Source organism: Colossoma macropomum, unplaced genomic scaffold (genome assembly GCF_904425465.1).
Source record: "Colossoma macropomum unplaced genomic scaffold, Colossoma_macropomum, whole genome shotgun sequence".
NCBI lineage: Eukaryota > Metazoa > Chordata > Actinopteri > Characiformes > Serrasalmidae > Colossoma > Colossoma macropomum.
In genome coordinates this window covers 18,005,828-18,027,356 of record NW_023494801.1, presented here as the reverse complement: position 1 = coordinate 18,027,356, position 21,529 = coordinate 18,005,828, and the positions used below count along the sequence as shown (strand labels likewise).

The following is a 21,529-nucleotide window of genomic DNA, read 5'->3' as shown; positions in this document are numbered from 1 at the left end:
TAAACTACAATGAAGATGCGTTTCGTCTTAAGCTACACAATCCTGTCACTGCACTCACCAGGGACAGTTAGAAATATCTGGCTAAGCTCCCAAGGGTGATATGAGAATGTATGCAGCTGGAAGACAGAGGAGAAGAGGAAGTAGTTGTACTCACGGATGTGCTTTCATTTCTATGTAATTCTTTGGAATGAAACCATCTTTGCCATTTAGCTCTGCCTTATACCAGTTCTGGTCACATTCTTCATTTAATACCTGAAATAAAATAAAAGTTAATATTGGTTAATACAGGATCAGGAAGTACACATATAAGCCAATATCATTTGACAGTGGAAGGATTACGTGGCTAACATTCGCCAGTAATGTTAGCAATGTGAATTAAGACAACAGAATAAAATGAGAGAAGAGAGTGAATTTTTACATGTGAGAACAACAATTTGAATACCATTAATTATGTATTCAAATACAACAACCACAACAACAGTATCTACATACAATGGTGCGTAGTCTGTGCGTCTCATGCATGGGTTGTCTTGGTGTCACTGATAAGAGCTGCACTCTTTATTTAGCACATGCGCTTGTGAAATTCATGCGTGCATATCTGTATGTGTGCACTGAAACACTGTGTGGCAGATGTCTCATATCTATCTGGGCGGCAGTCAGTTTCTGTGAAACTGCGGGTTATTGACTCATGCCTCAAAGGAAAGGTTTCCACAGCACTAAAACCAGAACTCCTCTGCCAATAAGCATGCAAAATGTAAATGAGCCCCAAAAAACGCTCAGCCCACAGCATTTCAATTTGGCACATTTTTGGTAACGAAAGCATTTTCAATACAGTATAAGATACAGCACTTACTCTGTTACCGCAAAATCAGTATTAGAACATATCTGAATGACATGTTCATAATAAATCTTGGCTAGTATCTATGTATTCGAAAATTATAGAACATCAAAAAGGATTCAGTCTTATTGCTGTTCAAAAAACCTAAAACCTGGACAGTGATATTGTTGTTACTTGTTCTATTTAGGCAAACTCACTTTGAAATAACTCCTCCGGGGCCAGAACGTACCAGTACTTTCTCCATGATTCTTACAAAAAACATGACACCTCACATAACGGCATCAACAGCAGTTCTAGCTTCTGTTGTGTTAAATGTTGAAAAGATTCAACGAAGTCCAATTTTTGACTATGTGCTCTGTGGCATTCTTTCACAGCAGCCACAAAAGCTAGCTCTGGACACTAAAGTGGCCAATAAACAATACATGTGAATTTTTGTGATTTTCTTTTGGGTTTTTTTTTTTTTTGCATGCAGATGACAATTACTAGTGGTTTAATAGAAGGTGTTATGTTAATTTTAGGACCACTAAGCCTTTGTGATACAGTTTTCTTTTAAAACGCTACTTTTATAATGTTACTGTTAAGAAACTTTCCAAATTAGCAGTCAGATGATTGCACTACTTTTATGGACCTGGAAAACTGAAGGCCCATATACACATTCCTCTGATGTGTGCAAGCTTAACCTTTAAGCCACGTGTGTCAGGCTCCAGTCCTAGTGGGCCTAAACACTGCACACTTCGGCATGCTGCCTTATTAAAACACATCTGATTCAGCTCATCAGCTAATTAGCAAGATCATGAACTGAATTCAGGGCATTAGATGAGGGTAAACGCTAATCTCTGCAGCACTTTGGTCCAAAAGGTCTCCAGTTTGCAATCATGCTCTAAGCAATAATCAGGGGGGCAAAAAAACTCCAAAAAAACCCCCAACACACACAACACAGGCCTGGACCTTATTTTGTTGAAAATAAATAATTTATTTTCATCAAAATAAGGAAAAAAAAAATCTCAAATAGAAAATTTCCCCAAATCACTGAATTGTACAGACCTCAAAATGTGCCAACACAGCAGTCTGACCATGCACACATAATGGCAGACTATATAACCAAAATGTAACATTATACTTAAAAGCATTTTCACAAGTTCAAACATAGAACATGCACCCACAGAGCAGCAGCGCTTAGTTATATATAACTGTAGCACATTATAATGCAATTTATCTCAATAATAGCAACATATCGTCATATCCCCTACCTCAACACATAGCTCACAAAAAATCCCACAAAAAAAAAAAGTCCACCTGACATGTGGCCGTTCTTCATGGTTAACACCTCAGCAGTGAACAAAACACGTGGTTGAGAGGTGAAAGCAAGTCAAGATGCAGTCCTAGGAGGCCTACAACCTCCAACAAAGCCTTACTCAATCAACAGCCTCAGCCTTATAAACGTGCCTTATTCTCTGCAAACAACGTCGTTTTCCTTTGTCTTACAGATGCAGAAAATCTAGGTATATTTATGAAAATAGGTTTAATGTAGGTGTAAAGCATACATGGAGTGAAACGGACTTTCTTTGGGTTGCTGCAAGCACTACAGAAGAGAGAGTGTGGGGTGGTGTGTAGAGACCAACTCAGAACAAGATGTTTTCTTTAGCTAGAGATTATATTGATTGCTAAGCTTACAGCTGTTAAGGAGGCACCTCCGTAGTGCCTTTTTAAAGCATAATGAAGCATAAACATCTTTCTGTAGTTCTTTGCAGAATGAAGGAGAGACCAAAAGGAAAGCAATTAGATTGAAACTATCCACTCAGTGGATCCAATAAGGAGCGAAAGCTGCAGAAGCGCACCAATTATTCCAGAGAAAATGAGCAGTGATGAGGGCAGGCTCAGGGGACAGATGTTGCAAAATGGTCTGATCACTTCACCAAACCATGGCTGATGAGTAAGGCCCCACCCTGCTAGACTACCAAAAAAGAAGAAGGTAACTAAAAAACTACACATGACCTAAGCTATTAACATGAATAATGTGTACCAACATCATTAATGAATGCTATAAAGTTTAATAAAAATCACTACTGCATCATAATATTTTGTCAATTCCCAATAGTATAAGAGATTTTTTTGTATAGCAGGCAGTATATTTTTACATATTAAAAACTGATTTGTTTAATTTAATGAGCCAGCACTTTTGACACACTTGGCTTTGGAAAACAACCTGAAACTTAGGGCAGGTTAACAGAATCAAAACAACAAAAACTCTTCCTTATTAAAGCTGGCAGCAGTTATTGTTCCAGTGAACACAACATTTACATGAAGCATGACCAAATAAATAAATAAATAAATAAATGAATGAATGCTTAACAAGTCTTAATACTCATATGATGTTCCCCCTTCTGGTGAGTAGAAACTGTAAATTATCACCACCACAGCCTGGTTTCAACATGACTAGACACCCACCTGAATACAGGAAACTCTCCTTTGAGGGGATCTCCTTTGAGGGGATCAGGTTTTTCACCAAATGAGAAGACAAAGGGGAGGAACAAAAAGAGAGAGACTATTCCCATGGCATTACCAAAGTGTACTATTATAGTGGTGGTACATCTTAGCATTATTCAAATCTTGCCACAGTGACCGAAGAGGGATGAGACTATAAACCTCAACTAGGGTTGAACATTCCAACTAATTTTGATATGCAAGTGCCCACAAGAGTTAATGAACAGCTATGTGGTTTTAAAGAAGAAAAAAAAAAACTTCAGCGGAAACTGACGTAGGGCTAGAGCCGGAGACTTACTCTTTTAGGTGACTGCATTGGTGTTAAGAGGCTAATAAACAAATAAACAAATGAATGAATGAATGAATGAATGAATGAATGACAGTAGCACAAAAATTTAGCAGCAAGCAAAGGAATACATTTGAACACGTTTCATTATTGTAAAAGAAGCAGAAGGAAACTGGTAGTTTCCATGTTGGATGAAGGTGTGAGCTAAAAATACAGCTGACTGGTACAACAATGGATGTCGATGAGGACTCTTCTTTTCTGCTCAGTGGACGATGTGTCAACATGCAAGTCAGTCAGAGAAATGTAATTTTACTTCCACTGTTTCTGTATCTGGCTAACCTCAGAACATCTAGAATATCTGGTGTATCTGATTGATTATGCTGCTCACAGAACACACTACTGCATATTGCAGTCTTCTGATATCAGTACTGCAAAGTCCAATACTGCAGTAACAATAACTGACTATCATACCATATATTATGACATGACCAATCTCACTCAGTTTCACAGTTATACTCCAACAGATTAAGCTATCTTTGGGACACATCAGGAGGCAAAGTGCTCAGGCTCAAACATACATAAAGCTGTGTAATTGGACTGCAAGTTTTACGTATGATTTATGCAGGGTGAGAGGAGAGAACACACACAAGGAAGAGGAAAGCAAAAACTGCTTTGGTTTCATTTCAAGAACCCCAAAACTGATCTTTTGTTGCATAGCTTCAGTAGCTGTGAGCACAACTGGACATGAATGCATTTAATAAGAGAGAAGAAAAGAACATTGGTAACTCAGTACCAATACTGTACTGCAACATAGCACAGAACTATATTCTCTATTATATTGCACATCACATGCACCCACAATCCTAAATTCACTCCAACTCTGTATAGCCTATGGGAACAATGGAACAATTGCCTCCCTCTCACTATTTTTTGGTCTTTTGATTGTGCCAAGCTAAAATAGAGGGAGTTTCTATTTCTGTGCCTGAGGACTGAAGACTGGATAATCTTGAGCACAGCTGTTAGGGCCTCCTACTCCAATGAGCCGCATCTCTGGCCAACGATAAAAATGCCACATCAGGATACTCCTAAGGCAGTGCTATTAATACACATGTTGTGATTTTACAAAAACAATCAAATCTGAGTATGAGTACAGTAAATTGTTAATGATGTCAGCTGATCCAACTCTTTAGAAGTCCTTCAAAATCTGAATTGAATGTGAAAAAGCACAAAACAATGCAGTGCTGTGACCCTCCAGGATCGAATTTGAACTTGGATTTAGAAAAACAAAGTGCTTTGATTTATACAGTTCACAAATTAATACTGTTGTATTTAATAGGACTAGACATAAGAAACAGTCAAAAAATCTAAACCTCAATTTAATAGTACTTTTTTCCAGCATTAATTTGTATGTGTCAGAAATCAAAACACACTTTTTTCTCTCCTGTAAGGAGAGGAACGGCTCCCCACACATCTACTGAGGACTCCTATAAATCAAGACAGGATCATACAAGAGTATAAATGAACCTGTTGACCACTGGACAAAGCTCCTTTCAACTGTAGGCCACATGTCCTGTTGCTGATAATGGGCCTCTGCCTTCTGTTACCCATTTAGAACAAATATAAACACCCTTCCTCCAACCAGAAATTAACCACAGGCCTTCAACACTTATTGAGGGAGATAATAAAATGGGAAAAAGACAGATGAACAACCTATACAAGAAAATAAATGATCATCATAATGACTACACAAATTGGTACCATTAAGGTAAAAAGGGTCAAAAATTGTGTTGAAGTATTTACAGCTCTCCTGTAGTAATGTTGTAGGTCTGTCACAACTGCATAACCCCCTGATTGCAACTATTTTAGCTGATCGCAATCAGTTTACACAGCTGTTGTTCTTTTACAATCTTATGTTTACATCACAACAGATAGAATACGAATTGGGTTTATCAGTTAGGTTTACCAGTTCAGGCTTGTATTTTTAAGCACCTTCAGAGGTAAACCTGCCAAAAACCCTATTTTGCATCCATGGTATGTATTCCAAACTGTCAGAGTACTGATCTTTAACTTTAAAGCATGTGACTTACAATAGAAGCATACAGTTGGCAGATGTTGAATATATTCATAGCTGTCCAATACCAAATTTGGCTTAAACTTGTTCTCCTATTGGCTGAAAATTACAACATTCATCAGTTCACTTTGCAGAACTCATGAAACATAAGATTATAGATTATTTTAATGTTTTTACACTTGTTAAAATATTCATTTACATTAATGAAAAGGTAGCCACTCTTAACTGCAATAGCAACACTTCAATCCATGACTCAACAAAAGGCTGCCTTAGCAGAGCTCTCCACCATGATAAATAGCGATGCTCACTAAACAAGGCTTTCATTGGTACGACTTTAACAGTGCTGCAAGTGTGCATGTTAGTACCAGCCACTCTGCACCTCAGCGCATGACAAATTGGAGAACTGGTTATACCAGGAACAGAAGGCATCACAAACTCATTCAAAGGCTGTAAATAACATTTTAACACCTTTGCTCTCCTAGTCATTTGTGATGAACATGTTAAGGTTAAAGGAATCGATAGTTACACATTGGCACACAGTCAAAGCAAACATGACGTGTGTATGCATAGTCAGCACAGCTGGCCTAGAGGAAGTCGATTCAAGAACTAAGCCTGAGCTACAGCAGGCAGCACTATAAACTATGTATTTTGCAATACTCTGTATCGCTTAATAAGCAAGGAGGGTGCTTCAGTTAAGACCCTGTGCAGGGAAGAGATGAAGGTTATTCAAATGTTCGGATATGAACATACTAACTATCTAAACCCAAAGTGAATTTTATATATATATATTTTTTTTTAAATAAAAGACAGCATGACTGATTTAAATCCTGAAATGCACCAGCAAACAGATTAAAGAGACTAATGAATCACCCCAGTTCTTTCTGTAATCAACACAGGGCTTTGAAAGCACAGACACCTCCTCTTTACATGATCCCATGTGCTTCAAACCCCTGGCCCCAAAATGAAATGAGAATATGAACTCTTGTAACCATGCCAGGCAAAAGAAATGGTAACCAAGGAAAATCAGATTTGGGGCACTGCTGCTTTTGAGCTGTGAACTACAAAAAGGTTTGTATTGCAGTGCTGTAATGATGATTAAGACCACAACCAAGATCTCTGTTGGTACCATCAGCATCGCAAACTCCCAGTTACTCAACTCCTAAAGGCCTTGGAACGTTTCGCACCACGCTCTACCCTGGCAGAGCCTTAACAAAACAGAAAGAACAGCTCAAAAGCTGTACTATGGCCTCTTAAATTGGGGTCAAGTTGACAGACTAAAGATGACAAAGCCTGACTTCATAAATGAGATGCTGATTTTGACAGTGTTAATGGAAGTTCAGCACCCAGGGGACTTCTTCATAAGAAATGCTCTTTGTGCTGATCCTCCATCTCCGAGCATTAGTCAGCTCTAAGTTGACTGTACTTAATTACTCAAACATCCCTATGGAGGAGAAAGTCAAGGGCATGCTGCAACTTACAGCAAATTACTGCAACTATCCAGACTCAGTCTTGATTAGAACTAAGTGACAATCTCACACTTTGACATGCAAGTAACCAGCTTTTTTGTTGTCTAGAGAACCATCAGAGAGATGAAAAGCACATCATTCAAATTGTATTACTGACGGTGCTGAAGCAAGATTACAAACCTTTGCAGCTAAGATCTGCACTGGCACAGGCTTTTCTTTCCACATAATCCAAATTGTCATTCAACAGTCACCAAAAACAACGTGACTATATCTAAGGGAAAATTGAACAACTTATTCTTTCAGGGTTCAGACAAAGTATAAGTATAAAGCGCTCCATTACAGTGACCACAGTCATTTATTTAAAACAAAGTATAAAGCATACTTTTTCATTCCCCTCAGGCCATGCAGGATCAACAGAAGGAAATAAAAGGGAACTGTAGCCTTTGATAAAGTAACATCAGAAAAAATGGAACAAGGAAAACTGTTAGCCAGGGAACATTACACAAGTTTTCTTTCGATATAACAGTGCTAGCGTAATGTAAACACAAAGACATTTCCCAAAAAAGGCAAGAAGGATTTCTAGGAAAACCACAAAAAAGAGTTTAAAAGAGACAAGACAGACTCTTAATTTTGGCTTATTCACAGTTCATGTCAAGAAGTCCCTTGTGGGGGAGTCTGATTACTGGTTAAATACAGAGGTCACTCCCACCCAGCAAGAATGAGCCATCCCCACTTCGTTTAAGCTTCAACATTACAGCCTGATATCACATCCATCGTTATGTACTGATCTTGAACTGTTGTTGTTGACGTCTGTTCATTCCATATCTCTATTCACTGTTTCTAGGAACTGTTATGTTTGCTGATATATTATGTGTTTTCAGAATTAGTCTCCCCCTCAGTCCTGGGCTGTTTTGATTCCTAACTCTTGTTTTTAAGTTCAAACTAAAGATGTGGCAGTTACCTTTCAAATGAAATCAATGGGCTTTTGCCATTTTTTTCCTGGTTGTATGATAAAATGTTTTGTTTAAATCAGGGATAAAGCTCATGAACACTAAATAAGGAAATGACTACCAATGCAATAAATGGGAACTTGAGAATTCAAATTACTCAGGCCAGCCCTATAGGTGTGATTTAATTAAAGAATGGGATAGAGCTTTCCATTTTTATTGAAATCAAAGTCAAAAACAATGATGAAAATCAGCAATAGGCACCTGATACATACGGAGAGACAAAGGCGTTCAAATCTACCCAATTCGGCTCATGAAGGATCTACTAAATAGCTGTTGAGCTGAATTGGATTTGTTAGATGTGAAAAAGCTTAGATGGATGGATATTCCTTGATTCCTTTACCCCTTAAAAGCTCGTGCTTACACCTAACCAAGTATTTACATCTACAGTAATAGGAATCTAGGGTTGTTTTACACATGTATCTCCTATCCAAGAGCTTTGTTTTGTGTGAAACATAATTAGGAGCTTCAAAAGGATCGTTAAACAAGACGTGTCTCTGTTCTACACAGTCTTATTGCACTGTATAAATCAGGCTAGGTAAAACAGTGTTTGTTCCACATTTTCAGTCAAAACAGCAGCAAAATCTCTAGAGAGAAGAGTTGTTTAATTAAATGTGAATATACAATAAAAAAAAAAATGAGTGTAATACTTGAGAAAGAGCATCATGGTCTAGGCTGCTTGCATTTACCTACTTTGAGAAGTTTTTAGCGCTTCTGTTAGGGATGTCACCAGACTCACGCTACTAGACTCCTCTCACTCTGGCAGTGTGAAGGTCGAGACAGGTGGCTTGGAGAGTGTTTAAAATAACTGGCAATGATGAAGGAGCCTTGGACCATGTCACTTTCTGCTTTAGAAAGGTGCTTTAACAAGAACACCCATACAACCCATACAGGATTACGATATTAGCAAACACGTGTTGGGTCTGCTCTCTTGATGGTTCAGGTTACCGTCACTTTCCTCACACTTGGGCATATCTATTAATTCTGCTGCAAATCATTCTTTATTTGGTCCTCTTCAAACATCCATAATGGTAAGAGAATTCACTTTAAGGATATCTCCCTCACTTTTCCTCTTTATGACGTCTCTTTGCTGAATCCTGGGGCTAAGAGACCATGTGTCACTGCAGTCCATCACAGCACTGTGGGCCGTGTAACAGAGTTTATGGCGATGAGATTACAGCCCAGTGATCACAGCAGGAGGGACAGTTGCTTTCATCTGTCTCAGCTCAAATAGAGTAAAAAAAGCCAGCAAATCATATGACTTGTATATACATGAAAGAACCATCAATGCAAAGTGTTGTTTGGGATCTTTACCTACAGTACCTAGCGGATGAGAATACGATTATTAATATCTATGTTCATCAGATACCGTCAATACACTACAATGCATTGATCAACTGTAAGTTTGACTAAAGGGGAATTTCACAGATTTTTCTAAATTTCTGAATAAAAAATTAAACTTAAATTTTGGAGTAGTAAATGCAGGACATTGTAATCAGTACAAAAAAGAAAATGCCCCCCCCCCTAGATTTACCAATATTTTACCATTAAAAACATTACACATGTAGATTCACTGGTCATTTTAAATAGTAAATAAAATGCCTATATTTACATTGTAGATATTATATCTAGTTTCCACACCAACACTGTAAATAAATGAGAGTCACATTTCTATGCAATGGAGATGCCAGCTAGCCTAGCTGTCTAAGGTTTCACCCTATTGTTGGAAATTTGAGAATCTAAATCCTGACAATGCTAACAATCTGTAGCATATAATTGGTCCTGTTTAATTGGCTGTAGGCACATACACAAAAACTATTGAATTTATCTATATTGTCTGTTCCACCATATCAAACCCCAGGCAACTAAAAAAATGATATGTATTGTTTATAATGAGAAGTCCAAGGACCATAAGATTATATTTTCAACATATATGCCCATTGTTTAAAAAACTGACTGCTTGTTTAGGTCCATCATTTAGATTTGTTGTTCTCATGTTTTACTGTCAATGGTTGTTCAATGCAATGCAATGCAATACACACATCAGACCAAAAGAAGGCTGACCGATGCACCATCCAAGACACACACGTTGAGGACTGAAACCTCAAACCTCACAGCCTGCCATGTGACCTGTCACTGAGTCACTGCTTCCTTCAGGAGGCCTGTCTGCAGCTCTGAGTCATACATGCTGAGATGGTGATGGAGTGTAGCTACTGTGCTGCCGTTAAACATCTAGATGAGGACAGCAGCCTCACATATGGTTAGTCAGCTCAATGAACAGCAACCGTAGCGCAGTGATTTTTAATCCCAGCTGCGGAGACCTCATACGCTGCACGTTTTCCTTTTTGTAAAACACCCAACCTTTTATTGTTTTGAAGTCTCAAATTACACCAAGAGCCGAAATGGATGTTAAGCATGTAAAAAAAAAAAATGAATGGAATCTAAGATCTGGGATTGAGAACCACTGCCCTAAAGTGTGCATGTATGTGGTCCATAATAAAAACTAATTAAAAAAAATATCGTTTGCAACATGTAAATTTGTCCTTGAACAAATATCATTAAATGTTTTATAATGTGCTGTGACCATCTGCCCTATTCTTACATGTCCCAGATAAGTTTCTGTGAGTGTCTAGATCAATAAAGGTATTCACATCATCAAACAAATGTAAATAATTTTGGTCATTACAACACTGACCTTTGACTGTCACATTAAACATTAACGTGTTATCAAAACGGAATTAACACACTGTCAGACATATTGCACTTGTAATATACAGCAATATAATTTTTTAAATATATATGTGTGTGATATTGTTATGTTATCTTGATAAATTATCACAATATGTTACAAAACACTTTTCTGGGCATATCGCAGATATGATGAGTTTTTAAAGAACACTGATTGCATGTTTCATTTCAACAAGACCAATATTGTTCCTGTTTAATTGAAATTAGTGCAGCACAAGACGAAGTGTTGAATAATCATTCATTGTATTCATAGCTTGCAATAGTTATGATATTTTTTTTTTTTTAAATGTGGCACTACTGATTCTTTTTTGTCTGTTCCAACTTATCAGATGTCAGAAAAAAATAAACGTCATGGCATATTGTGTACCATGAACTTCCTGAGGTATTGTAATATGATTTTTTTGTCAAATCGCCCAGCTCTATATACACAAGCCACATGGCAGAACGTCCTCCCCCCGCTGTAAGATGCACAGCCCCTCTCCATTTTTAGCTAATAAATAATAAAAAGTATCTTAAAAATTGTATACCACCATTAGAAGTCTATAAATTAATGCAGTATAAAATTTATACCATGAAGGTGAGAGATACTGTGGAAAAACCATTGTCTAGTGTACACACACATACACACACTTGCCCAGGGATAAGACTGAGGGTGAGAGCGCAATGACACTTCTGTTCTGGTGTTTCTATGGCTTACAGTCTCTGCTGCGCATTGTAGCAACGATTGTAAAGTATAGATTTAGCACTCTCTATTTTGACATCAGCTGAAGAATTAAAGCAAACTATAACTCACTGCATTTAATTTGAACAGAGACCTCTGTCGGAAAGTAATTACTACACTGAAACTGTGCACTCGAGTTCTTCTTTAGGCTCCGTTTCACACACAGTGGGAGTATCTGAGATTCCAGGAATGAATCAACATCAAGATCTTTAAGAAAAGTTTTAAACATGGGGAGCAAAGGATTTTGTCAAAGACAAATGACAATTAACCAGAAAAAGGAACTTGAGAAAAGGAGGAAAGTCCAACTATTTGTCATGCACAGTCTCATACACTTCCCTCCTCTGGACAAAATCAGTTCAGGTTAGTAAGACAGAATATGTAAAAGACAGGAAGAAAGGTGTTAAAAGAGATATCTGGCAAAGGACAAAGAGAGAAGTACACACATACATACACATTCATGTGAGCAAAATTGTCAAGCCATATAGAGTAAAGTTTGCTTAAGTGCTCAACACATGCACTCCACTGCAGCTCCATGGAGACAGGAAGTTGCAGGGGGTGGAAGAGGCACCAAACAGGAAGTGAGAACAAAGTGGTGTCAAGGGCGGCTGCAAACTCACATGCACACGTTACCAGGGTGCTGCTACATGCAACCAATCTCCCTTCCAGCTTATAAATCAATACCCATGTTGGTAATGTAGCCAAGAGTTAATGAATAAATAACCTAAACCAACCTGTGTATTTTGGCAAGATGAAACAACTCATTCAACAGTACACCACTAAACACAGTGTTTCTCCTAGACCTTTTTTCTGGCTGGGTGGTAGACTCTTTGAAGCCACAAGATTTGCTGTGCATATGTGATGTCATCAAATGCATGTAGACCAGAATAGTATCATCAAGCAGAAAACTTGCTAAAGATACAGTAAAAAAGCTATTTATGTGAACATACCAAACTGTACATTCTTCAAGAAGTACAACTGTTTATGTGCACATTTATAGTCAGTTAACATAATTTGTTATTTATTAATGAATATTAAATATTAATGAAGTTGTGACTGAATGCTTTCTATTTCATACTGGGCCAAAGAATATAAAATACATTTTTTTATAGAAATGCATAAAATTGGTGTTAATAGTTGCTTAAACCAAAACTAAAGCTGTTTCGGTTGAGAGTCTATTAGAGGCCCAAGTAGTTCTGCTTTTGATTATTAGGACTTGAAGAATACACCACCTTGATTGCTTACGTCTGCAAACACACAGAAGGGGGGGCTCTAATTTTACCTATTGTTTTATTGCTTTAGTTTTGCAAACAACCTCAACCTAATATTTAGGTCCTTCAAAGTCCAAGAAATTGTCTACTGTGTGGAGACACAAGAAGACCAAGTTAGAGCTGGACACTGCTCCTCAGGCACAAGCCAGCTCTCCCCTGCGATACACCGTTATATCACAACGCTATATCTGTGATCAAATCCCTGCTAGACTTGGGATCTGAAATTAGTACATCTTTACATTTTAAAATATACCATTTTATAGACAGCAAAAAAATTGGCCAAATAATGCGAGTGCATCATATACAACACCACAAAGCAAATGTTAACCTGCAAGTTACATCCTCTCATCCAAGCCAGAAGGACTATTTTATTATAAAGGAAAATGCTAAAACATGGACCAGTAACAGAGAAGACCGTCTAGGGTAGAATAGAATTATAACTATAAGACTAATGTTCCTTTACAGCAAATCTGAGAGAGACATGAAAAGAGGATAGGCAAAAATGAACAAATGAGATTGTGAGAAAGAGTACGTAATGAAGTCACTTAAATAAGCCAGACCAACCAGAAGTTACACTGTTTAAGCGCGAAATGACAACAAACTAGGGCTGGGTGATAAACGATAATGATAAGTATTGCGATACAACTTTTCCTCGATAGAGCGATAAGACAGGTTCGATAAATGTTCGATATAATACACCATTCTCACACTTCCACGTTTTAGCGAAAGCCCTGGTGGCGTTTTCTACTGCAAGGAAAGCGATACTACTCTGCTGTCGCCAGGAGAGGGCGCACTTCCGAATTTTTCGACTTGATTAGAGAGGGAGGGGGCCACGAGTAAAAAAGTCGCCAAATATACTTTAGCAACGGCTGAAACACGGATATCCTGCCTTCCGCTCAATGACAGCTGGGATAGGCTCCAGCACTCCACCGCGACCCAGAAGGATAAGCGGCTTAGATGATGGATGGATGGATGGATGAAACGCGGAGTTATACATTCCCTGTTTGAGTGGACCGACCGGCGTTCTGTTCTCCTGTGACCGAGTGTGATTGACGAGGTCAGTGGCGTATCTGTACTGTCCTACAGTGAACTCACCTCTTTCCGTGCATCCTAACAACTTCAGCGGTGTTAAATCACGTCTACAGCGCCGTGTTACAGCGCCAAACCGTCATATTTTAGTATTAGTGCATTCTCGAGCAACGAAAGTGAAAGAAAGAAGTGGATTCATGTTCGAAAGTAAACTGAAGAAGCTGTGAGGCAATGGAGAGCAGGAGAGCGCTATCTTTCCAGGCTAGCTGTTTTTAGCTGCTGGCTAACATGAAGCATGACACAGCAAACGTCAGATATACTGCGGTTCACCCCTCAAACTACTACGATAGCATAGAGAAACCGAGTCGTCGCTAGCTGGTGTCTGAATACTGTGATATGCTCTGTCATGGATGTGGTAGGAGTGACAGCAGTGACCTACCGAACCGAGTTGACGATGTTGAGAAGCTAAAGAGTTTAGCACTGTTGTTGGCCACTTGTTTAGCATTTGTAACGGGGTAGCCGAGCGCCCGTCACCAGACAGCTAAAAATAATCTGTTTTCTTTCTTAAACCATGACTATTACAAAAATTGCAGCTGTGCTTTTCAAGCTGATAAAAACAGCTCAGAAACTTTCTCCCACTCTTCCATGACAGATTAGTGAAATGTTCCACTGTTTGCCGAGTGTTTGTCATGATCGGGACCATAAGTGATAGTTTAAAACCACAATTAACCACCCAGGAGCAAAATCAGCCTTCAAACGTGAAAGAAATCATGATTTGACATTTATCACGATATGTATCGATATCGAACGACATGAATTTTGTTTATCGTGATAACGTTTTTGGCCATATCGCCCAGCTCTACAACACACACATACGTAATCAAACGGACAAAACTGTAAAGGAGAGGAGGAGGGAAATCAGGTCAGCTAAACTTGAGACAAGGTCACTAATGACAAACCTTGGACAAGACCATAACTGCATTTGAATTTTTTTGACTTCTGAATTTTGATTTTGTTTGTATTCTCCTGTCCAAAGATTTCATCTCATAACAAATCAGATGTTCTTCCCAAAAAAAGAACCCACATTTGATTAGTAAAATAAACACACAGTTCACTTGCAGCCGTTCACATAATGCAAGTAAACCAAAGAAAGTCCATGTTTTTCTTCACATTTAATCATCAACCCGGAAACTGCAACTATAAAATTTGGAGACAGCAATATTAATTACTGAGGTCTTACGAAAGGGCTTTAACAGTCATTCTTGACTGTTGAACACTCAAGCTGTAAAACAACCTTAATGACAGAGTAAGAGAGACACCTCAGGTCCTCTAGAGTGCCAGCCTCATACAAATTCAAAAGCACTCTGGCTCATCTAATCATGCTAAGTACACAGCTTATTTGAGAGCGCGAGCCCAGATGCATTTTTAGACAGCTCAGCTCAAATGTACAGAGACAAAAATAAGCTTCTTCTTTTTTCCCCCCTCCTAGCATGATTCATAATCACAAGATCTCCTTGCGGAAACTAAGCCTTTCATGGCACAAGATAATTTTCATAAGAAAATCTTGAAAATTTTTAAGTACCACATTAAGTGGTCTTCCTTTGATCTCAAAGAATGTTATGAGATCAAGCAGGCAGAAAACACAATGAGTACAGTACTGGTAATGCTTGTGGTAATGCTGGGACAGACCTTCATTGTAAAACCAGGACAGCTATGAGCAGAAAAGGTTTTGTGCATCTTTATAAGCTTGTTAGCCTTTCCTTTTGGATAAACAATAGAGTTTGGAACATTTATGGACAACAGTGCATTAGATGCTCCCACCAGGACTTGTTCCGATCAAGCAGACAGATGCGTGCTGTGTGCGCAGCAGCATCATCGGTTAAGTCCAGACATTAAAAGTACAAGGGAGCGGACGAATTTGGGGATGGGTTGCAGAGACAAAGCTCGTAAGTGTAGTCTTGTTATTTGTAGATTTTGCTGCCACCCACTACCAAAATTTTTTACAAGTTGTGTACAGATGTACGTTCTCAATATGAGATCACACCTGGCCTTACAAGACTAATCAGCATAGGGGTTAATTACTTCAACCACATCTGTGGTTTTGGGGTGCTACTGACCAACTCAATTGTTCAATAGCTCACACACACACAAAAGTTCAAATATAGGCCATGAAAGGCCTAAGTATAAACATGGGCAGCCAGAGGTTTTGGCTGGTTAATTTGTTTCATTTTGTCCAATATATAGAAGCAGACAGTACTCAAGACTTAACACCATACCGGCATCCTGAGATAAAAATCATGTCCCGGACAGTAAAATCTACTTAGGGATACCTTTGTGACAGTAATGCTCTATGCTTTAACTCAATATAGACAACTGGGTAACAAGTAAATGTTTAGATAGCAGGGATAACTAAGGAACGTGGGACTGGCAGTATTTAAAGGGGAATGTTAAATGCTGCAATGGATTTGTGCTCTGATTTGAACTCTTAACTAGTGCACAGAATTCTGTCCGACATTGCAAGCATGCCAGTATTAAGCCTCAAGAGTGTGGAATTTAACTGTCGCAACTGATAAAACAAGTATGACAAAGTGCATCTCAACTGCAGCAGTACTGATGTTTACATGAGCCAGTGTATTCTGGTCAGTACACCAGAAAATACCAGTCTGAAAACGACCATAACTACTTCTAAGCAGTGGTTGGTGGGGCATCTTATCAGTTCATTTAGGGTTGGTAACACTAAATTGGAACTTGTTCAGGCTGTAAATAACATTATTATTCCCATAAAATAAATTACTTTAAACAGACCGAAATGTTGGTGCTAGGTTCTATAACTTTGTATGGACATGACAGTTATTTGAGTACCACCTCTGCTCAGGTATTGCTGTGTAGTACCACTGTATGCTTGAATAGAACCACTGCATGGTACTGAAATTACTTTATATTCATAACTGCACTTCATTAAGCAAATTATTTTGTTATTAGTCTTACATTAGTCTTACATATTACATTTTTCTTTTCATACTATCTTTTATTTTCCTTATGTCTTTTTGTTGTTATTGTATGACCCCATGAAAAATAGCTGCAGTAGTAGCTACAGCAAATGAGGATCCTAATAAAGAAAGTAAAGAAAGAAAAGTACCACAATAAACAGATCAATAATCATAAAATCTGGGCAGGGAAAACTATAAACAAATAACCTAACAAACACAACACCAGCTGTATGTATTATGAAAAGGAGCCATCAGATTAGTGTGCAGACAGAGACATGCCACATACTAAATTAGACCAGCTACTGACAAGCTGATTTGCCTCACAGCCTCAAAATAGCTTGCTAAAATACAAAACAGCCCTGTATTAATAAGCCTATTTATTTTAACAGGAAAGAAAGTAAGCTTGAATGTCCTATCAATCATTCACCACACTGCGCAGTTGACAGATTATTGACAAAACAAAATCAGCAGCTTGAACAATCAACCTTTTTTGTGAGGAAAACCTCACTGCACTGACGCTCAAGGAAGCGATTTAAAAAAATACCCACACAGCATCAGGTTCATCTCTGGCCTCAGGATTATAAAGTGAAATCTATTCCTGGAAAAATCCAGTGTTGCCAGATAGAAGACAAAACAAAGGCTTTACATACCAGTGCTTTGAGGCGATTAATGCTGGGGGGGAAAAAAGGCTTAGAATTTGACCCCCATCCTCTATCAATCCCATCAGCAATAAATTACAAGTTACATAAAATAGAATGTTTCACAATCAGAAAAAAACAGACAAAGAAAGTCAACAAAGTGGTAGAATTCATTCAAAATGCATAACAGAAACTAAAATAAAATTGGAGCTGATTAAGGTGCCTGAGTAAGACAGACAGACAGACAGACAGACAGAGAGACAGACCCATCTTCAAGTAAACAGGGCCAACAGGGCCTTTTAGAGCAGTGGGGAGAAAACGAGAATCAAGAGCTGATTTGTGACAGGAACAACTTATTCAGCATGTCTTTGCCATGGTTCTCTCTCCTTTTTTTTGAAAGTCCAGAATGTACTAGAAAAAAAGGAAAAATATTTTCAAATACACCAGCAAATAACTAGTAATCAACTAATCTATTATGCTTTGAATGTTTTCAATAAATTGTATTTCAGTCTTGACCTATGTGTATTTAAACTTACACTAACCATTATTCTACAAAGTCTCTTTGTGAAACTAAAACTTCTTGTTCTCACTGCATAGTGTATTGTAAAAGATTTGTATTGTGCCAAGGCTTTACTAGGGGTTAACTGTTATGGAAACACACTGCAGTCACTCTAATTTTTGTTTATCTGTCATCCTTAAATACACTTTTTTCTTTTACCAAAGTCTACCAACAGTGGATTAGATGGAGTGGCAGTGAATTACACTGTGTTTGCTAACAATCTAGTGCTAGCCAGTGACCCTGATTAGCCACAGAAAGCTCTTTAAACAGGTCAGTATTAACTAGGTATATGACTGTAGGTACATAAGCCGTTAAGGTTTGTCAAGACCGGGAGTTTGAGGCTGCTGGATTTTTAATGCTAATTTCAGTCATGGAATGACGTTGCAGAAGCAGCTTACGTTCTGATCACAAGGGAGTGACTAAACATACTATGCGCTGGTTGCTAGTAGGTGCTCCTGAAATGGGTTCAGAGACATGTTTCCACTTAGGTTCTGTTTTTTTTAACCTCTGAAATAGGGTGCATGATCTCAATGCATGCTTGCATACGATTACACCTTTACCAAACAATAAGCACCAGAAACAGAAAGCATTTGAAGAAGCCAATCAAGGAACTTCTTATGCTACTCATACACTAGAAGATTTTGAAGACTTCTGAAAGACTAAGGTCTGACACCCTCTCACAAATAAAGACAGTGTCACGGTTTTTAGTCACCAACTATGATTTTGCAAAGACTGGGAATCTTGCAGTGTCACTATTTACAAGACTGCAACTAGATTTTTGAGATTATTCCCCATCATGCACCTGGTGGAAATTTACAAGCAGATGAACACTTTTCCTTCCACTCTATAGTGGTAGAGATGGGAAGATACGTTGGTGTGTAAAAATCTGGTGCTCAGATTAGTTCACTATAGAACTGCATACTCTGGCAGATCATCACCCAGAATTTTAATTAACCCGTAAAATGTGCAGTTACTTTAACTTGATATAAAGATTTACACATCAACACAACATGCATCGATTCAGCATTGTTGACTGGGTGTCATGAACTAAACCATAAGAAACAAACAAACAAAATAAGAAACCACTATAACAGAAAACAGAAAAAAAACATTGATGATTCTTCAATAATGCCTGCATTCTCTCTCTCTCTCTCTCTCTCCCTATCGCGCAGCGCGCCTGTGCTCGCCCGCAAGCACTCACGCACGCCCCTGGCACGTTACTATTTGCATGAGCCAAGACTTAAAACGTCCGATAATATTAAACACGGTTGATTTTGTCGCAGCATCAGGACGAGAAAAAGACTGACTTAAGACGACCGTCTTGACCACTTCACACCAAACGATCGAGATGACGTGAGCGCGACGTAACCCTCATGATTTTATCCCGATATGGATATTTGTCTGCGACAGTGAAATCGCTTGACAAGTCGTTTGGTGTAAGGCCGGCATTAGGGTTGGTTGCTTATTAGCTGCTGTAAAGACTTGCACCTAACCACACTGCAATGGCTTCCCCACCAGCAAAGACTGACTGCACTGCATAACTTTTATTAAGCACCTTACTTCTCTGTCCCTGCTACAAAAAGTGAGGTCAGTACTAAATAAAACATTATCAATTTCAGGGAAAGCTGGGACTGAGTCATTCCTGGTTATCCACTTGCACTCTCTCTTTGCAGGAGATAATGAATAGTTAAAGGCATTTTCTTCCTGACTGGTCGGTTACTTTCACAGAAGGAAATACAGATGACATTCAGTCCTTCTTCTGCAGGCAGTCAGACAGTCATCCATCCTCAAACTGTCACTAAGATTATAAAATACTACATGATCAAAGGCTCAGGCCCTTAGGATTTAGCTACTGGATTTCCAATGCTAATGACTCAGTTTTGAATTTCAGGATATGGTCACCATTTTTACTAATGCAGTGATGGTTTAGATATGCTGCAGTCGCGCTAGACGGTACACACTATACAGCTCATCTTCTATAAGGAGACAATCAGAGCTAAGTGCTCTTCATGATTCCAACAGAAGTTAATAATTACCGGACACGTCCTGCTTGATATAGTGTCGTACAGCATAGAGCAGAATCAGATAATGCTGATTACCTACTTTATGTGTTTTTAACAAAAGAACCCAGAATATTGTGTTTTACATGCACGTTTAGGGAATACAGTAGTCCTATTTGGCGTGTGGCACTATTATTCACATTCTGAAAAAAGTCTCAGAATTCCCTGACATTTTAGATTTCTTCTTTTATATACGTAAAAAATATAACATTAAGTTGTAGAATTAATGAATGAGAAATAAAATGCTTTTTGCGTGGGCAGAAAAGCCTTAATGGATTTAGAATTAGGGGAAAGAGGGAGGGGTATTTTGACAAAGCTATTTAAATGATAGTATTCCCAGAAAAGTCTTAAGACCACTCTTGGATTAACTAAGTATAACCATATGCCAACAATGACTGAAATATTAACGCACATGGTAACATACTGAACCTACTGACAGAGCAAGTAGTGTTTTTTTTTTTATCTTTATTCATGAACTAGTAAAGATATTACATGCCACTATAATGCTGGCTACATTTTCATATTAAAAGCACTTCTCCACATTCTTAATGACTGCATTCTGAAAAGAAAAAAAAGGTTTTGCTAAGGTCTTTCAATGCCTCAGTGCTTAATTCACTATGATGTAAGCAGGTTAAAGGTTACAGGGAGGCAGGGGGAGTCTGGAGTCTATTAGTACGCTCCATCCTGTCCTTCTTCATAACGTCACCTGAAGGGTAAAATCAGGCAGAAATGGGGTTGGTTGTAGACAGAGGGAGCAGAAAGGAGAGAACGAAAAGAAAGACCGTAATGGAGAAAAAAAAAAATGTACCAAAAAAGCTCATAATTATCTAAGAGAGTTTGATTTCACTTGAGCTTGACTGCCCACTGCCTGCTAGTCTCTTGTCAAAAACAATGGAAAAAAATGATCTTCCAATTATCTTGTATAACTTTAGAATTAAGGAACTAGAGACGCATCGAAATGGAAATCATGGGCCGATGCTAATGTTTTTCATGTACTTATCTACCAATACAGACACATTTTTAATATGTAGAAAATTGGACTGCACACACCTGGATTAGCATTTCAGAGAAAGACAACATTTACGCACTATAATGAATACCAGACAGGCATTGTAGACCAGCGTCACCTAAACATTCTGCTCTTCCAGAGCAGAGTAACTTCTAAATACAAACACAGTAAATAATAATATGTCTCCAACATCACTGTGTATTCCTTCTTCAAACAGCACAAATGACCACAGCAGCATATGTTTAATTGACACATTAAGATCAGGAAAAAGAAAGGCCAGTATTCAAATTCTCACTTCAGATTTTTCATTATCTGTTCACTGCAAAATCTCCTGCTTGTAAAGATGCATCAGCAC

The 21,529-nt window shown here is 38.3% G+C and overlaps 1 protein-coding gene across 1 annotated transcript in view; it reads right to left on the bottom strand.

Annotated features, from left to right (window-relative positions):
- The window catches only part of grb2b (growth factor receptor-bound protein 2b), a 39,768-nt gene that overhangs the window by 11,639 nt on the left and 6,600 nt on the right, over nucleotides 1-21,529 (bottom strand). Inside the window, exon 3 of the mRNA XM_036589256.1 lies at nucleotides 155-252. Coding sequence (XP_036445149.1) covers nucleotides 155-252 — 98 coding nt within the window. The remainder of the gene's footprint in view (nucleotides 1-154; nucleotides 253-21,529) is intronic.